Source organism: Protopterus annectens, chromosome 16.part0, assembly GCF_019279795.1.
Source record: "Protopterus annectens isolate FY-2018-M chromosome 16.part0, PAN1.0, whole genome shotgun sequence".
Lineage (NCBI taxonomy): Eukaryota > Metazoa > Chordata > Ceratodontiformes > Protopteridae > Protopterus > Protopterus annectens.
This window is the reverse complement of record NC_056750.1, coordinates 173,572,633-173,593,281: the sequence shown is the minus strand read 5'-3', so window position 1 is coordinate 173,593,281 and position 20,649 is coordinate 173,572,633. Positions and strand designations below refer to the sequence as shown.

Here is a 20,649-nt window from a genome sequence, read left to right as displayed (position 1 = left end):
ATAGAGGACTGTATTTTTATAGCATTTCTTCCTATAAACACCTGTATTAATAGAAGTGTTCATCACTCTTTAAACATAGACATCCAAATATTCAATCCTAGTGTATGAAATATTTGATGTAAATCTAAGACATACAGTCATGCTATTCATTAATGATATACATTCATATAATGTTTGTTCATCTCCATCCCAAAGGATAAAGACATTGTCTACAAATCGACGATAAAAAGATGCATGTCTTTTAAACCAAGGCTCTAGGAATAAGTATTCCTCTTCCCACAGAGCTAAAAACATGTTGGCGTAGCTACTGGCACAGGATGTGCCCATAGCCACGCCATCACGTTAAATGTACATTATCTTAGAAACCTTCTGGACCATCTGTCCATCAATATGTGGTAGTACGCATCCTTGAGGTCTATCAAGCATGTCCAGTCATTCTCCTGTATGAGGGGGAGAATGGATTGAATGGTGACCATCCGGAACTTTTCTTTGGCCACTGACAGGTTTAGTAAGGACAGGTCGAGGATTGGCCTTAAGTCCCCCGTCTTTTTTGGCACCAGAAAGAACTTGGAGTAGAAGTCCGATCCAGACTGGTCTAGGGGGACGCGCTGGATTACTCTGTTTTCTAGCAGCTGCTTTATTTCTGTGGCTGCTGCCTCCCTTTGATTGTGTGGGACATCGGGGAGGCTCCGGGGTCTGGGCGGGGGATTCAGAAAGGGGATTTTGTAACCTCTGGATATGATTTGAAGCACCCAGCAATCTGTTGTAATGGACTCCCAAACTGCTAGGTGCCTTGAGAAATGCCCCCTGACTGCCTCCAGAGTGGAATAGTCGGGTAACCCTTCAGGGCTGCTGTGCAGGCCGATCCAAAAAGGGTTCTCTCGACCCAAAATTCTTCGGTCCCCCTCTGCCTCTGGTCCGGCATCCACCTTGTCTGTCTCTGAAGGATGAGGGGTCCGGAGCGAAATGGGACTGTTGAGACTTCCGGAACCACATCTTCTGTCCCCTTTGGTTCCTGGAGAAGGACCTCTGGAGAGCCGAGAAGCAGACTCCGACAGACAATGTCTTCCCATCTTTCTCGCTCTGGACCAGCATGTTGCGGACGGTTTTCTCAAAAAGCAAAGAACCGTCAAAAGGGGCATTTGCACAGGACACCTTGAAGGGTTCCACAAAGTCTCAGAGGCGGAGCCAAGCATGTCACCTCAAAACAACGCCCGCTCAACTAGCTCTAGCGGCTCCTTCCGTAGCATGGGAGAGGAGCTGCATAGAAGTGTTCGAGATGGACTTGAGAGTGGCCATTCGAGCTTAGAACACCTTCTTATCCTCAGTCGACATGGACTCTGAGGGCGACCCAGCATATTCCTTGATGAGATCCCGCTGGAGTCGTATGACGTGTGCCATATAGTTAAGTGACCTCACCACGAAGGTAGCTGAAGCGAACATCCACCTCTCCAGGTGGTCCATTGCCTGAGACTCCTTGTCGGGAGGATGGACCAAGGAACTCTCCTGGGCTAGTCCCCTCTTGTTGGCAGCCACCACCAACATGGCATCTATAGGAGCACCCTTGCTCCATACCACTCTATCAGTGTGGGGGCTAAGGATTTTATCCAGTCTCTTTGGAATGGGCTCAACAGTGTCCGGTTCCTTACATGCCCTGGTAGTGATGAGATCTACCAGTGGATCGGCGGGAGGGGACACCCAAGAGGTAGATGGGCCTGCATCAAATGCCTCCAGGAACACAGACTCATCTGAGGAAGGCTTTTGGGCTGACCACCCCTCTCTAATTCAGAGCATTTCCATAATGTCTCTGGAGGAGACGTCCTTGGGGGGTGACCTTGGGGAACCTTCCCCTTCCTCTAAGTCCGTGTCTTCTGTCAAAGACTCAGGTGAGTCCAAGTGCCTCCGCTTGCACTTATGTTTGTGAGGGACCTCCTCGGGGGTGCTGTCTGAAGAGGCCTCACCAACTACATCTTATTCCTCTAAGGGAACCACCTGGGACATAGGCGCAGGCTGTCCCTGGGGCTGGGTGATGGAAGGTAGGCCCGTCTGAGAGAGAGTGCAGGGTTGATCCATAGTTGGTGCCTAGGGCCTGGAATCCCTCGACAATACCCTCTCCACTACATCAAACACTGAGGGAGAACTGCTCTCTCTAGGATCCGAGAGCAGCCCCCTCAGATCCGATGTGTGGATCGGGCTGGTGCCGAAGCAATCGGATCCAAAGAGCCAGTATGCTCCGACCGAGATGGAACCGAAGACACTCTGACCCCTCCAGATCCGAAGCTCGGCTCTCAGCTCCGAGAGCTCGGATCTGAAAAGGGACCCAACAAACTCAAGGGTGCGGTCGGAGCTGAAGTACGAAGCACTATCGGTGCCGAACCTCCCCCAGCTCCTACGCAACCCAGATCCGAAGGCTCTAAACCCCGAAAGTGGTCAGAGAAGGAGCAATCGGAGTGAAAAAGGGGGTCAAGATCCCCCCGGAGAGGGGAGGCATGAGCACTCCCATCTGCAGCTGGGCCTGGAGGAAGCTACGCATCATCCAGTCCATATCTGCATCGGACAAGCTTCGGGTGGACCTAGAGGAGGCCACCGAGGTGGGCCGGGAGTGCCGCCTCGATGACCTTGAAGGCAGCCGGGTCTCCTCCTCTGGCTCCGGGGAGAAGCGAGGTGAATGGAACCGGGAAGGAGAAGGCCCGGAAGTACTGGGAGAAGCAGCTTGTTTAGCAGGCGGAGCTGAGGAGGAAGACTCGGCCGGCCGCTTGTGGTGTCTTTCCTTCTTCTTCTCCCACCTAGCATCCCTCTCCTCCTGGCCTAAAGTGGGAGGTTGAGTCCCGGCCAGTGGAGCAACGGTGGAAGGGGGCACTGCCACGGCCGCTGCAGGTGCCACCAAGGGAGAGGAGGTCAAAGCTGAATGTGGGGGCAAAATTCCCGCAGAATCAGCTTCGATCTCCTGTCCTTTAGAGCCCTGGGGTTGAAGGCTGCACAAATAGTGCAGCCTGAGGAAAGGTGGTCAACCCCAAGGCAAATAACACACCGAGTGTGGCCATCCACCAGGGATAGCTTATGGCCACACAGTGCATTTAGAGAAAAAGTTTTTTTTGGCCTCAGACATAGTTAAACTAAAAGACAACACAAGGCCTGACACACACACCTTCACACACACAGGGAGGAATGAACTACACTAAAAATTAACCAGATAACAATATTAAAACTAAAGGGTTTTTAATACAAGGGCGACACACAAAACAACAAGCAATATTACACTACAGAAAAATTAGAAAAGCAATATTTTCTCACAGAACGACTAACTTCCATGCCTGGAACTTGTTCAAAGCTGTTGAGTTAACCACGGCAAACGAGATCTGGGGTCAGAGAGGGATGGCAGGGGTTTATGGGTAAGGGGAGGAACTTGGAGCTCGGATCTTAGCTCTTTGAAGCTGCTGGCTCAGATCCGATATGGATCCGATACCCACAGGTTGATGGACAAATGAAGTTAACTACTTCAGATTTGCCAGTATTTTGATAATGTAGAAAATTTGGAAGATTTTAGAATATTAGTTTTTTCTTCTTCAAGTTGAGGATGGTTGTTTATTAACGTATAATAATCCCAGTATGATTTTTCATGATAGTGTTTTGTTTTTTTAACAATTTTATAGATATTAGACAAATAACCTGTACCCTGATAAGGCTGTTTTGTGATAAGACTAAGGTATTCAATGAGTTTTAGAGCTTCATGTCTAACTGAAGGTTGCATTTGTTATATTTTATTCATAAGAAAATGCCTTAGATTTTGTAAAAACAACCAATTGTCTTTATTTATATTATAGTTATAAATTATCTGTTCATTTGTTAGAATTGTCCCTTTCTCTATAAGTTGATGCCAAAAGAGTAATGATTCTTCTTTAACTATATTTATTTTAGATATTTGGGATGTATCTAGAATATTTGATGTAAAAGCTATAGGGAAAATAAGAAAAATCCAAGAATTAATATTTGGTATTTTGTTCATATATGTTTTGAACACTGAAAGTGTAGAGCTTACATAGTTTGATGGCAATTTATTAATATTATTCCTTTTCCCAAAAAAAATATCTTTTAACATCCATATAAGGGATGATGATATTACTGTTAAGTTGTCTTGTATGTGATTATAATTTATTTCTATGTAAATCTGCTCATGGACCTGTTTCCATATAGGTGTGTATGAATTATTTAACCATAGTGTTATATTTTTAATAACAGATGAGGTAATATATAAATCAGTATCCGGTAAATTAATTCCACCATCTTCCCAATCTGGTAAATATTTATTTAAGGCTATACGGAATTTATTTGGAAACCATAGAAAATTTAAAATTAGTTTATTGTATCTTTGAATAATAAATTTTGGTGGTGGCAATGAAAAATTTTGTATTAAGTATAATATTTTGGGAAATATGATTATTTTAATAAGCTATAATCTGTCTGCTGTTGAAAAGATGTATTTTATCCAGTAACCAATTATTTGTTCTATTTTGTCTAGTATTTTATTATAGTTAAATATTAGAGAATCTGTTAATTCATTGAGTAGATTTATTCCCAGATATAATAATTTACTTTCTGTTGCTATATATTTTGTTTATTATTTATTTTTTTTTTTTACAATTACAAGGCATAATTTTAGTTTTGTTTTCATTAAATTTTAAGCCTGAAATATTTTGAAATTTATTCATGGAGTTAAATAGAGTATTCAAAGACTCATTGGCATCTGAGAGAGTTAGTAGTATGTCATCAGCAAAGAGTTGGATTTTAAGGTTTAACATTTTATTAATACAAATGCCCTTTATGTTATTGTTTGATATGATTTGATTTGCAAAGGGTTCTATGAGTAATGCAAATAACAATGGTGATAAAAGGCAACCTTGTTTAGTTCCCTTTTTGATTGTTATAGGGCCTGATCTATGCGATCCTAGTTTAACATATGCAGTAGATTTTTCATATAGTATTTGGATAAGATTATTAAAATTAGAAGGAAAGTTATATTCTTTTAAAACTAGTGAAAGAAAGTTCCAGTTAACCAAATCAAAAGCTTTATTAATATCTAATGAGATTACATTTAAATCTAGGACTTTGTTTGCTATAGTCTATTAATGTTAGTATTCTTTTAATATTATCTGAAGTATTTCTTTCTTTAATAAAGCCTGTTTGATCTTTGTGAATTAAGAAAGGAAGAACGTGTTTGATCCTATCTGCGTATATAGCCTTAAACATCTTATAGTCTATATTGAGTAATGATATTGGCCTATATGAGGAGCACTGCTTCTCATCTTTATCTGGTTTGATAATTGGGGATATGAATGAATATTTCTAAGAAGGTGGTATACTCAAATCTTTCTTGGCTATATCATATACTTTTAATAGTAAGGATATGGCTTGATTGGGTATTAATTTATACATTTCTGGTAGCATATTGTCTGGGCTAGGTGCTTTATTTGTCTTGAGCTTTTTAATTTGTGATTTTAATTCTATCATATTGATTGGTTTGCTTATAGTGTCTATTTGTTCTTGTGGTAATTTAATATGAATATTATTTTCTAAGTATTTTTTTATATCCTTAGTAGGTGTATCTTGAGTGTTTATGGAATTATCAATGTTAAATTGGAGTCTGAATGCTTCTAAAATATCATTTAGTTCTGTAACTCTTTTGTTAGTATTAGGAATAAATATTTATTTTATTTGCTTAGATTTAATTTTTTTTTTTGTTCTATTAGTTAAGTGTCTCGGGTGTGCTGAATTAGAAGAGTATGAGTTTATTTTTTATCTTTTCTAAGTTAATCATAATCTTATGATGTAACAATTCTGTATACTTCTTATTGATTTGTGTAAGTTCTTGAACTTGAGTAGTATTACCCTTTTGTATTTCCAGTTTCAATTTATCTGCTTTGTTTTGTAAGTCTAGCATATCTTTATTCCATAACTTCCTTTTATTTATGTGCCAGGATAATATTTTCCCATATGGAACTGCTTTTAAAGAATCCCAGACATATATTTCTGAAATATCTTCTGTGTAGTTTATTTCTAGAAAGTTTTTGATTGTTTCTTCATAAAAGAAATCTGTTAATTTTGTGATATAGGAAGGTATCCTAGTAATGGGATTTGAACAAAATGGTGTAAGCTCTATCTCAAAGACTATGGCATTATGATCAGATAAGGGACAATTTATAATTTTGACTTTGTCAATTTTTGTTATTAGGTCATTGGCAACATATATTCTATCAATTCTAGAGTTAGTTTTATATCTATGAGAATAAAATGTGAAGATTAGTGAGTCTGGTTCTGCAAATTCATTTATATCTTTTAAATACAATGTATCTACACATTTTAATAGTGCTTTAGAGATAGGTTGTTTTCTTCTTTTAGATTTGGAATCTGTATCTTTTTCATTCATTATACAGTTGAAGTCTCCTGCCAATGTCAGGCTACCCTTAATTAAATGAATTATCTCTTCAAAGTGCTGTTTAACTGTTTTTAATCCTAGTCCTGGGATCCAGTATAGATTTACTAATGTATAGATTCTCTTATTTAATTCTATTGAAGCTAGACAAAACATACCTGATGTATCTTGATGAGTAGTAATTATTTTAGGTGTTATAGTTGAGTTGCGAAGTAGTATAGCTACTTCTCTTTTTTTTGTTTTCTATTGAGAGTTTATTAGTACTGTGTAATTATTAATATGTAAGTTGTTTATATCTCTGTCTAATAAGTGTGTCTCTTGTAAGAAGACTATTTGTGGTTTATGTACTTGTAAGAAGACTATTTGTGGTTTATGTACTTGAATAGGCTTTTCCTTTTATTACTATTATTTAGACCATTAACATTTATGGATAAACATTTCATTTCCTAGTTTTGAGTTTGTTTTATGTGTGAGTTTATGTAAATATTGTTTATTCTTAGTTCCATCTTGTATACAGAATTCAAAAAGTTTTTCTTGTATGATTTTTGCATGTTTCGGAGTGATACCAAAGTGATAGAAAAAAAAACAAAGACCTTGTAATTCTTAACCTTAAAAAACATTCCCTATCGCTATGAGGTAACATACCTCTTTGTTTGGTTAGTGAATCCAACCAAACAAACTTTCTACCCTCACAAATAATATTTGGATCCGTTTCTCTTATCCTCTTAGTTTTTAAATAAAGATAATTGAATAATATATTAAGATAATCTAATCAGCTAAAATATATAAATATATTCTTTACTCTTATCTTATTGTAATTCAATAATACTTATTTCTAATCAGGTTTCAAAAAGGTACAAATATTTAGATTAAGGTAGTATCATTTCAAAATAGTTTAGGGTATTAATAAACATCATGTTAAAATCTATAACTATATGTTGCAGACATCTGTTGAAAACTATTTACTGACATTACTGTACAATATAATATCATTGTTGTGTAAATGTTTTTAGACTACTCAAGTCCGAAACCAGTGTTTAGATTAGTATTTGCAAAAATCACATTGGAATAAAAACATGAATAGTTCTGAAACCATATCATATTTCATGTTTAACATAAACTGAAATGCAATACAATGTACAAGTATATTAATATTTCTTTAGTAGACATTAAATATGTTCCTTTGATTGCATTTTTCAGCTTTTCAAAGACAATTCCCATGGCTGGAGACAACAAGATTTTGACGTCTCCCTTATTTAAGAGACTACTTATAATGTTGTTACTTGATTGAGTGTTTTGTTGTTAACACGTTTATCAACTTTCAGAGGGACTTTGTATAATCAAAAAGACACAGTACAGAGGTAAAACTACAGTGCACTTGACCACATTTTCAAAGCAAACATCTATGTATATCACATATTAACTCTTACAGCTTAGACTGACACTTAACCAGTGAGTTTATCTGCTGACAATAAGTGCTGGAGATATAATTTTGGCTTACTTTACACCAGTAATTTAATCTTATGATTGAATAAAATTTTAGAGTTAAACATCAGCAGCTTCTCATTATAGTATTTAAAAAGTATACTGGAGAACATATCAAAATAATGGAAGCTGCTAAGATTTAAACTATTATGTATGAAAATGTTACAGGTTAAAATTCCTAACCCACTTTGCAGTAAATAGACAAAATGTATTTAAACTATGGGGTAATACCTTTATTACATCAGAAAGGTGATTAAGAAGCTTGTTTTTCCTCTAACATCAGAGGATAGCTATGGTGATCCATGCACTGCAAGAGTATTATTTATCCTGGTAATTGCTTTATGACTGTATATAGAAATATTTAATTCAAATAATTAACTGGCATTGCAACAATGTTTCTCAGAAAAAGTTGTTTTACAGTTAATGACTAGATAGAATGCATCATTTAGAGGATACACATCAAATGTCAAGTGCTTTAGCTATAATATAAGTGTCCCCTCAAATTAATCTCTGATGAATTTACTGCTTACTAAACTTGCAGACTAATATTGGTGTCTTTTCATGTAGTCATATTGGAACATGAAAATACAGGTCTGCTGATTAGGAACAATCAGGCTCTCACCTGCTAGACAATGCTATACATTTGTCTGCAGAAAGGTTTGAGAATTACGGTTGCATTGTCAAGCATTTTTGTTTACACTAACAGTAACATGATATACCCACATACACTAGCATTGTGTCATTCTTGATAATGCAAAAAGCCAGGTAATATTATAAGAAGGGTGAAGCCACAGCCAGGTAATATAATAAGAAGAGTACAGCCGCAGTCATTATTCAGATGAGTAAATGGGTACAGCATGAGCCATCTAATGATGGATAGCTCGCTGAGCACCTGCCACAATGTATATTCACAATGCATGGTAACTTAGTAATAAATTAGGGTGTGGGCTAAGCCTCTCCCTCTGCTACTCAAATTGGATTCAATACAATATGTGTGTAGAACATGGATGCTTCAACAAAGTTCAAACCTATATGGGATATAAATGTTGTATAATTGACACATTGGGTTAAATCCTCTCTTGTTATGTTACTTATTATAGTTGTTTGTATGATTATTGCTTTTACTTTCTCTATCTAGTATATTGTACTGTTATTTAAATGCTTGATTTGCTAAATGTACATTTAACCTTCTTGTTGCATCCCATTTGTCCACTTGAGGACATATTTTGGCAGCTGGACATTAGTAGTGTTTTGTAGGAGCACCAGTGTGGCAAATGGCAATTTTCCTTAAAATAAACCTGCCCATTGGCTTGACAGTTACTAGTTTCTTTAGAGAATTTGTAAAACAGCAGTGATTCTATTTGCTGATGATTAATTTCTGCTCTTTAAACTCTGCTGTACAAAACATAATAAGGGATAGCTAAAATGTCTGGAAAACTAAACTGACAGAAAGACAAGCAGATATACGTCCTTATCTGTCAAGGTGCTAGAAGACATCAGAAGCCATAAGCTGAAAGTACTTCAAAAAATATATCTGTGTATATTTAGATGAACCTCATATGTTATTTACATTTCATTAGAAGGAATTTAGGTTCCTGTATCTTTAAATGTGAACCTAGCTTATTTCCTGACTAGATGTCAATTAGAAAGAGTCGGGGGATAATGTACACAAGTAAATGTGACAAGCAATAAGTAAATCGAGTTTCTAGTGATGTTTGTGGCTGTTTAATTGTCTCGAGAACCAAGTGGGAAAAGGTATGTGTTTTTTCTTTTTTCTTTTCTCTTCTTTTACTTCATGACAGACTCATGTAGTGTGCACGAGAGCACTCTAGTCTGTGGAGTAGTGTTCACATCTATCAAACTTTGCATTTTAAACATGCTATGCCTTATTTCTCTACAAAAGAAAAGACAACAGGATATCTAAGCTAGTCACAAGCATCTCTCAACTCCGGATGTCCGGAGCCACAACACACCTGACTCATAGCCTCAAAATATCACTTAAAACATATTTTTTCACTGTACTATATCAGTATATGTGCATATGGGACAAAGGCAGAACATCTTTTAAGATTATTTAAAGTAGTCTTATAATACATCTAAACTGAAATACTTCATTTCAAAAGCAACACATTTCCGCCCAGCATTAGCGTTTATCCAGACAGGGACACTTTTAACTTATAGAAAGAAATGCCATCAGGGATGTAACTGATAATAAGTTATATAGCAGCCATTACTATACCTGTTAAGCAATATAACCATATACTGATTAAAGTATTATAAGTTAATGAAAACTTTATAAAAAGAAGAGAAAATAAAAACAACAAAACACAAAGAGAGAAGAAAAAATAAATAAATAAATATTTTAGAACATTATTATGTGTTGATTACTCTGATTTAGAATATGAAAATAATAGATGGATAATAATGAAAAATAGAGTAATGTTTAAATTATGCTTAGTATATTGATGTGATTTGAGATAAATGTATTTAAATTTATGCTAATTTTGACATTTAAAGTATAATTGAAAACAGTAGCTGTTTCGGTGTAATTTGAAGACAGTAAGAACTTTTCTTTTGTTGTTAGTATTATTATTTAGATTTTTACAGAATATAACATATGTAAGATTATTTGTCCTTTAGTTTTTTTTTCTTTTGCTCAACAGTTTTCCAATTATTTACTTCAGCATTTCTTTTTGGTATACTTATTGTCCAGTCCATAGATTCTTCATGTGTTAGGATGTTGTTGTTGGTAAGATATGTTATTGCTGAATCTACTGTTTTAAAGATTTTTATTCCATTTGGTAGAAAAACTCTCAGTCTTGCTGGGAATAAAAGATGGACTTTCAGTTGCTTTTTCTTCAAGGTTTTATTATTGGTAGAAATTATTTTCTTTTTAAAACCACCTTTGCAGAATAATCATTGTCAAATCTTATTAATGAATCATTGTATTTGATGGGAGAATTTGCCCAAGCATTTCTTAATATAAGATCTTTATCTTGTGTAGAAAAAAGTCACACATTTATGGATCTCGACTTGCTCTTACGTGGAGAAGTATTTCCAGAAGCTGCTAGTGATCCATGTGCACGTTCCATACCATATGAAAGAGCTTCAGGTATTTTTGTTATATCTGGTATCCAGGTGGTAAGAAAGTTTATCATAGTGTCCCCTTCAGATTTTTCTGGTAGACCATATATTCTAATATTATTTCTTCTTGTTCGATTTTCCATATCATCAAGCTTTTCTAGTAAATATGTGTTCTGTTGAAGTAAGAATTTAGTTTGTTGTTCTTCTATTTGGACTCTAGTGTCAATGTCATTTAATGACTGTTCAATAAGTGATATCTGTCCTTTCTGCTGAGTAAAAATTTCTTGAAGCTGTTCCAGTTGTTGTGAGCACTTTTCTTTTAAAGTATCTATTTTATTGTCCGTCTTGTCAATTTTTTATTGTAAGGTCCTGTATATTTGTAATGACAGATTGCAGGTCTTTTTTGAGATAAGAGTCTTGTGCTGAATTCCTTAGATGACTCATGCTGTAAAGCTGATATTAGTGCTGATTTTCCAGTAATTAATTTGACAGGAATTATTCAAGTTCTGACAATAACATTTTTCTTATAGATGCTCAACGTTATTAGAAATAAGTTAGTAATAAATATTTCTTCAGATTAAATATTATTTTGTAAAATTCATGTCAGGAAATGTGTCGAGGTAAGAGAACTGAAATGAAGTGCAGCTGTCAGTTCAGCATCCTAGCCACGCCCCCTGTATGTTATTCTTGTTGTCTGTGATTTCAGTCATGGACAGGAAAGGGCCTAACAGACAGCCCTGATGTACACATTTGATCACTGGACATGAGATATAGATCACTTCATACATTTTTACATATTCAGATGCCATGTATGTGTTCCACTGTTCTACCCACTTGTGATGTAGGTGTTGATGGCCACATCTATCATTGTGGAGTGAATACCTCAGTTTGGACTCCTGTTGACTGCCTTGGCCTTTTCAAGTTGCAGAGGATGATACTCTTTGAGGACATTTGACAGATGTAACAGACATAGATGTAGCATCAAAAATTCACATGTCTGTAGCACACAGAATATTACTAGTGTCCATTTAGAGAAGGTCCATGATGACATATTGGCCTACCTCACAGATGAGGAGAGTCAGGCTGTGTCTGTGCATGCATGCATCAAGTGCTGTTCCCAGCCTACTCAGATGGATGGATGTTGATGTACATCATTCTACGGGAACATCTGGAGGTTGTGTTGAAGTGTCTGACTTTTTCACAGCTGCAGGTCAATTTACAGTGGTTGTTCTGAGTCATGCTATAGATGATCTGTGATGTTGTCACAGGTCATTATTTCTGTATAATAGGCCTGCATGAAGGTAATACAGTGCATACTGCCTATCTTGATCTGTCCTAGGATTTGGACACAATCCCCCTACTCAGGTATCATTGACAAACTCTTCCAGCTGGGAATTCACACTTAAATCACTAGATGGTTAACCAGTATCCTCACCAAAGCCAGCTATGAAGGCAGAATTGAAGCAGACAATACAACCACAAAGCCTTCTATAGTTATTTCAAGAATTTCCATGGCAATACCCAGATTTGCTCTGAGTTACTGCACAATGGTACCTCTTTTACTGAGCCAACAGATATCGCCAACATACTGGCTGACAAATTCGGTGCCAGCTTTGCCCCTCTCTCCCCTCTTAAAGGACCAATCTCAATACCAGAAGAATGCCAGGCACCCAGCATTACTGCAGCACAGGTTAAATCTGCATTGTCCAAGGCCAAGAATACAGCTTTCATGGGACCCAGCAAATATCCCTGGCTGTGTCCCACATGAATTACAAAGTGAACTGGCACCACATATGTGTGCCCTGTTCACTAACAGCCTCACCTCAGGCTTTGTCCCTACTGAATGGTGCACTGCTGCAGTCCTCCCTCTCCATAAAGGAGGAGCAACTACAGACCCTGGAAGTTATCACATTAGCCTGATGAGTCTGATATGTAAGGCTATGGAGTGCATCACCATGGACCTAATTAACAAAGATATAGGCAATCTCCAAACTCTAGATCCCACGCAATTTGGTTTTGTGAATGGTAGATCATGCCTGCTCAACCTGGTTGACTTCTTTGAGTCAGTCACCAGAGCTGTGGATGAAGGTAAGGCAGTTCATACAGCCTACCTCGATCTGGCCAAGGCCTTTGATATCATTCCTCACTCAGGAATTATTGATAAACTCACCAAACTAAGCATCAATCCCTATATCATTAGGTGTGTTACAAATTGGCACACAGAACCCACAGTGTGAAAGTAGCGGAGTCCAAGTCAAACTGCCAACCAGTCATGAGTGGAGTCCCACAGGGATCAGTCCTGGGTCCTCTTCTGTTTGGCATCTACGTCTCAGAAGTCCAGGCCTATACAGAAGGACTCTGGCTGACTAAGTTCACAGATGACTACAAGCTGGGAGCCATTATTAACTCCCCAAGAGATGCACACATCCTACAGAAAGGTCTCACTGAGACCAATGACTGGTGTTGAAACCATGGCCTTAAGCTTAATGCCAGAAAATGAGTCATCATTCCCTTTAGGAAAAACTCAGTTCCCACTAATTACCACAATGATGGGAGCCCACTGAACACTGAAGGCGTTATAAGAGATTTGGGGACACAGGTTGACAGCAACCTCTCCTTCGACCATGACATTGCCACTGTGGTCCTTATATGTGGCACATCTCATTTCCAAGGGTTTTGCATCCAAGAAGAAAGAGGTCATCATTTCACTCTACTCTTCCCTCATTAGACCAATCATAGAATATAACACCCCCTTCAACATGTGTATTACTAGACACCTGCAACACATGGAGAGGCCACAAAAGTACCTCACAAAGAGGATCCTAGGCCTTAAATACATGTCCTACATGGACAGACTCAAAAAAACTCGAGCTATTCTCTGTCTCATATCATCTACCAAGAGGGGATCTCTGCTTGACTTGCAAAGCCATGTCTGATCCAGCTCTGTTAGAAATGCTACATCTAAAGAAATCCCAATCACTCCACACCAAACACCCCAGAGACCTCAACCTCATTACCACAATCAACAGAATGTGCTGGAGGGACAGGTTCATAACCCAGAGACTGCCCATGCTCTAGAATAGACTTCCCATACATGTCAAGCAGAGCACCTCACTGTCCCTCTTCAAGAGAAATCTTGATGAATGGATGGGAAATAGAAAGTTCATCCTGGGAATCACTCCAGTTGCTCTTCTTGAAAGATGCACTGAGAATTAACATCAGGCGGCACAATGCCAGGGTATTTCTATGGGTTAGGCTTGTAAAGGTTCCAGGGCTATTAGCCTAGTACACACGTATGAACCAAGAGACCACATACTGTGAATGTTGGTGAATCAACTTCTACCATTGCAGCTGTCATTATTGGTGTAACCCAAGGATCTGTGCTGGGCCCCAATACTGTTTGGAATCTATTTCTCAACATTCTAGGCTCCAAAATACAACCTGTAGCTTACCAAGTTTGCTGACTTATACATATTGGTTGCAATCACTGAGTACACCAATCCTGTGACTATAGTACAACAGCGGCTAACACACGTAAATGGTTGGTGCCAAAGCCACACTGTCTACTTATAAATACAGAATGTGTCAGGATTTGTGCCTTATGCAAAGTGTCATTTACTGGTAAATAGACCATTGACAACACTCTCCCTATGCTGAGACCAGCGGTGCATGATTTGGGAACACATGCAGAAAGCAATCTGAACTTCAACCAAGTGTCCACAGTAGTGTGTAAAGGCTATGTTGTGCACCTCAAACATCAGGCCATTGTATCCAGATCTGAGGAGGATATAACAGCAATGTATTCAAACCTCATCAGAACACTAATACAGTATAATGCTTCCTTTTGCATGTACACCACTAGACACCTGCAGCAGCTGGACAGACCACGGGAGTTTCACAACAAGAAAGTACAGGTCCTACAAACTATACCATGACTTACTTGGATATACCGAAAGCCCTATTCCTGAAATCTGTATTGGAAAGGATGAGGTGACTTGTGCCTGGACTACAGGACATCTCTGACCCTACCCTGATGTGTATACTGCACATCCACAAATCAGCAGAGTCTAATGAGAGGAAGGTGATAAAAGCAATGTCCCACATGCTGTTGTAAAATGCTCTCTCTACTGTCAAGCAAATACACAAACACACACAATTGACTGCAGTGAGACTAGGACCTCTACCTGTGTAAGTACATAGACTACAGAAAATATTACTTTACGCAAGTGCCATGGCACTCAGACAACACTTTATAGCTAATGACATCAGCAGTGTCTGTTGAGAAGAATATAGCAGTGTCCCACATGCTGTTGTAAAATGCTGTCTCTAATGTCAAGCAAGTGCACAAAGACACACACACACACACACACACACACACACACACACACACACACACACACACACACACACACAGACACACACACAGTTGACTGCACTGAGAATAGAAGCCCTACATTTCTAAGTACATAGACTACAGAATACAGTACTTTATGCAAGCGCCACAGCTCAAGTTTGACTTGGAGTGTTTCAGACAACACTTTATAGCTATTGACATTGTCTGTTGAGGAGAATATAACAGTGGCCCACATGCTGGTGTAAAATGCTCTCTGTAATGTCAAGCAACAGCTCACTCACACACATACACACACACATACACACACACACACACACACACACACACACACACACACACACACACACACACACACACACACACACACACACAGTTAACTGCAGTGAGAATAGGATGCCTACCTGTCTAAGTACACAGACTACAGAACACAGTACTTTACACTTTATAGCTTATAACATCAACAGTGTCTGTTGAGGATAATATAACTGTAAAATAGGACCCCTACCTATCTAAGTACACAGACTACAGAACACAGTACTTTATGCAAGAGCACAACTCAAGTCTAACTTGAAGTGTCTCAGACAACACTTTATAGCTTATAAAAACAGCAGTGTCTGTTTAGGAGAATACAATTGTAAAATGCTCTCTGTAATGTCAGGCAGCAGCTCACACACACACACACAGTTGACTGCAGTTAGAAAAGAACCCCTACCTAAGCACACAGACTATAGAACTCAGTACTTTACAGAAGCACCATGGCACAATTCTGATTTTTTACATCGCTGCAGGTCAACTTATAGTGGATGACATCAGCAGTGCTTGATGGAAAGAAGAAGTTGGGAGGTCTGCATGAAATGGATCTGTAGGCATGTGCAAGTATCAAAATACTGTCATTTTCATGAGATTGGAGAGTAACTGCAGCATACACACTTCTGCCCTGGCTAGACACACAAAGTTGACAGCAGTGAGAAGAGAACCCATACATTTCTAAGTACACAGACTACAGAACTCAGTACTTTATGCAAGCACCATGGCACAAGTCTGACCTTTACACAGCAGCAGGCCAACTTATAGTGGATGACATCAGCAGTGTGTATTGAAGAGAAGTTGAGAGACCTGCATGAAATGGATCTGTAGGCATGTGCAAAGCATCAAAATACTGTCACCCCCATGGGATTGGAGTGGTAACTGTAGGATACACACTTCTGCTCTTTTGGCTAGACACAGACACACATTCCCAGTTGAGTGCAGTGAGACCACAACCCCTATCTAAGTACACAGACTACAGAACTCAGTACTTTATGTAAGCACCATGGCACAAATCTGACTTTTAGATGTCTGCAGTTGAACTTATAGTAGATGACATCAGCAGGCCATGTGAGAGACAAAATGTTGGGAAACCTGAGTAGGCTCATAGTATAATATGTACAATGGAGGCTACTAGTCTAATGGCTGTATGGTGTTTAGAAGCTTAGCTGTATAAAAACACAAGTACCCCTGCTGAGCATAGCTGGATGATCATTGTTAACAGACCAATTTTGTGAGCAACACCAACTGGCCCTGCCCATGAAAGACATAGGTGATACCCAACAGGTTACAATCATTCAATCAGTAGTCATGGTTGCTCTTGAACAGAGTCATTGAGGACCACTGATTCACATGCAGTGGGAGCCTATTAGAGAGGAGTGTGAGTCATTAGGGGATATATCTGTCTCCCTAGCATGTTCTGTTTATGTCACAGGCTAGGTGGAAAACCCTGGGCCAAGTTACTCTTGTCCCATTTGATTTGCAGATGTGCAGCATTTTCCAGTAGGGCAGGGCCCGAGCCTGCTCTATAGGGCAGGCATAGGTCACCTCTTAGCAGCCTGCATGATACTGAGTGCACTGACAGATCTTTCAGTCTTTCCATGTATATCATGATTGGAGGTCCTGGAATTTCCCAGGCACAACCCTGTGTTTTCTCCAATTGCTGCAGGTGTCTGGTGATGTACAAAGAAGGGAGCATTGTACTCATGGTTTGATAAAGGTAGAGTAGAGCAGAGGTATGAACAACCTGGTCTTGGATGTCATATCATTATGTATGATGTGTACAATGCAGAATGTGTGTCACCACTATGGACACACAGTGATGAAAGTGTAGATTGCTATCAACATGTTCCCAAGTCTCACAACACTGTGTTTGAGCTTAGAGGGGTGCTCTGTATATCATAATTTGCAGGGGTACTTCATTGCCAAAGGGAACAATGAGCCATTGTATGCTTTAAGGTTCAGTCTGCAAGTTTGGCACCGACCATTTGTGTGTGGCATCTCCTTCCATAATATGTTACCATCATGGGGGACTCTATATTAATGTGTCCATTTATCGGTCATCTGAAAAGTTGATAAACCACAGGCCATGTACCATTGCCTGTAGTTCAGGGGAGTAGTTTGCAAACATTTGAGGACCCAGTACAGATCCTTGTGGTATTCTAATGGTGATTGGCTACTGGTAGAGGTGCAGTCGCCAACTTTGAGAGTATGTGTTATGTCAGTGAGCCAGTTGCCTGTCCCTGTACTACTGTATGGCTTAATTCCCACATGAAAGATCTTCACTATGACACATGACTGGGGGATAGTGTCAAAGGCCTTGGGCAAGTCAACATAGGCAGTTTGTCCTGTTATCCATCATCCTGGTCTGTGGGGTCAGTATTCAGGAAGTCCACAAAGTTCAATGAGCAAGATGTACCCTTAACAAAAACAAAATGGGTAGGTTCAAGTGTGTTGAAAGTCACCTGTGTCCTTGTGAATATAGTCAATGCTGATTCCTTCCTTAGCCTTGCAAATAAGTGTTTTCGGCATATGGGCCAATAGTTGTAATTCTGCATGTTACCAGATTGATGTGCATTGCATAGCACACAACATTTGATATTACATTTTGTACTGTGGTTTATATATGTGTGGAAAAAGTACTGATACACCATGTTTGCAGTGCTTGCAGGGATGACAACATGGATGTATTGTAAATATGTGACATATTGTTAGATAGGGGCCTCAGTTTGTAATGTTGACAAATGTAATTTCATGTCATACATAGGAAATGGAGAGTAAACAGCAGTAATACAGCATAATATGTACATTTTCATAGCGCATCTAGCAGCGGGATTGCTCAGTGGTTAGCAAAGTGCCTACACATGCAAGATACACAGGTATGCACATAGGTAATTAGTACACAAACAGGAGCTGCATTGGCAAAGCCTGACAGTTAGTATTGAGTCTGTGAAATACACCTGCTGCTTAACTGACTCTGTGGCAGCATGAGTTAATGCATTGATACATTCCTTTTTTGGCCCAGATGATACTGGGTTCAATTACAGGTGTATCTAATACTTTAAAATCTTTTCATTACAAAGTGATAATGCAATGACATGAATTGTTTATAGGAGATGTGTTGCTGTGCGTTGGCATAGTGCAGTGGGTTTAAGTGACATTGTGCAGCGGTAACAGCAGCATTTTTCCACCACTCACCCTCGCTGCTCATTGGTCCAGAAAGTGAAGGGATCCATTGTTTTTCCTGTTACTTATCTGTGTTGTGTGTGATTCTATTTTTGACCAGATTAAAGGTGTTAAAATGGGGTAGATAGGAAAGTGGTGAAATGGGGAGCAAGCAAGAGAAGAACAAAGTCTGACAGTAAGTACTGAGTCTCTGGAATACATGTGCCACTTAACTGACTCTGTGGTAGCATATGTTAATGCAGTGATGCATTCTTTTTTTGTGGCCAGATGATACTGGATTTGAATACAGCTGTAGGTAATACTTTTAAGTTTTTTCATATTGCCATTGCTGGGCATTAGTGCATGATGTGCAACATCCTGCAGTAATGCATTAAAGAAAACATAGAACAGTGGTGAAATGTGGAGCAAGCAGGGGAAAGAACAAAGGGAAACAGGGCAGGGATGTGCAGGATGGAGGTTGGAAAGAATTATAGCTATCCATTTCTTTAACAGTGTAAAGGGAACATATCTGAAAAATATTAACTGAATTTGGACTGTCACCTTCAGAGAGAAGGGTGACCACAGCACATCATGTTGTATAGCTAATTGGTCCAAATCAAGTGTGTCAAGAAGACACACTTGTGAAATGGAGAGCTGTGTATAGGATGATTTTTTCCCTTTTTTTAGAGAGAGAGAGAAGAATGTTGGGATGTTGGGGAAGGGATGTAGAAATGTCTGGGTGAGGTAACTTAGGTAGGTTAGGAAGCAACTGCAGACAGACAGGACAAGACAGAAAAGGTTGGGAGACACCATGATTGGGGTGAGGATGGGGACATCCCAAATCCATAGTCATCAAGCTGGGTTGACAGTAAGAATCGAGTTCTCACCCACAGAACTATTATCACTGTCACCTCACTCTTCCATTTGCTGGAGTGCCTGATGTCTCCATCTCCTCCTCCTGGTATTACATAAAATGAGGGAGAGCAACCTCTGCAAGCGGATGTAGGTGTGCAGCAACAGTGCAGTGGCCAAACATATGCACCATTCCTGGCAATCCATAGCAGATGATAAAGTCACCACCTCCACCACTGCTTCCAGAAGATACCACTGGACCAGCCTCCAGGGCAGGACTAGCTGAGGGAGCAATAAAATAAAAAAATAAAATAAGAGAAGATAAGTGTATAAGAGTTGGGATGAGAGAAAAAAAAGAGGTAAGATGTGACATACAATGCATTGATACAGTTAATTGAGTCTATTATCTTAACTTTTACTTTTAAAAATACTGACTCCTAACATATAATGTTTACATTTAAGACTACCAGCTCCTAACATATGCACATTATACTACAGACTGCAGCAAGTACTCCTTGATATAGGTTCATAGGTTCATAGGTTCATAGGTTCATACTAGGCTATCCGCCCAAGGGCATTTATAAGCCTAGCCCATAGTTATGTGGCTTTCGCCACCCCTTTAGTTTGAATAAAAACTATGCCTATCATTTTGCTGTGCCTCTGTCAAGCAGTGACGCTGAAGTAATCCCTGGGGTATATCTGCAATCTCCCATCCATTGGTCAAGATTCCTCTTGAACAAGACCAGAGAGGTGCTCTGCCTCACATGTACCGGGATTTTGTTCCACAGCATAGGGAGTCTCTGGGTGATGAATCTGTCCCTCCAGCACATTCTATTTATAACCGTGTCAAGGTTTAAGTCTCCCGCCTTGTGGTTCTGAGGGATCTAGATTTTTGAGGTGAAGCATATTCATCAAATCTGGGTTTGACATGGCCTTATATGTCAGGCACAGGTCACCTCTGAGCAAGCGGTAT

The 20,649-nt window shown here is 39.0% G+C and overlaps 1 protein-coding gene across 1 annotated transcript in view; it reads left to right on the top strand.

Annotated features, from left to right (window-relative positions):
* LOC122790548 overlaps positions 1–20,649 on the top strand; it is a 253,233-nt gene that overhangs the window by 208,309 nt on the left and 24,275 nt on the right. Inside the window, exon 10 of the mRNA XM_044058096.1 lies at positions 10,920–11,027. Coding sequence (XP_043914031.1) covers positions 10,920–11,027 — 108 coding nt within the window. The remainder of the gene's footprint in view (positions 1–10,919; positions 11,028–20,649) is intronic.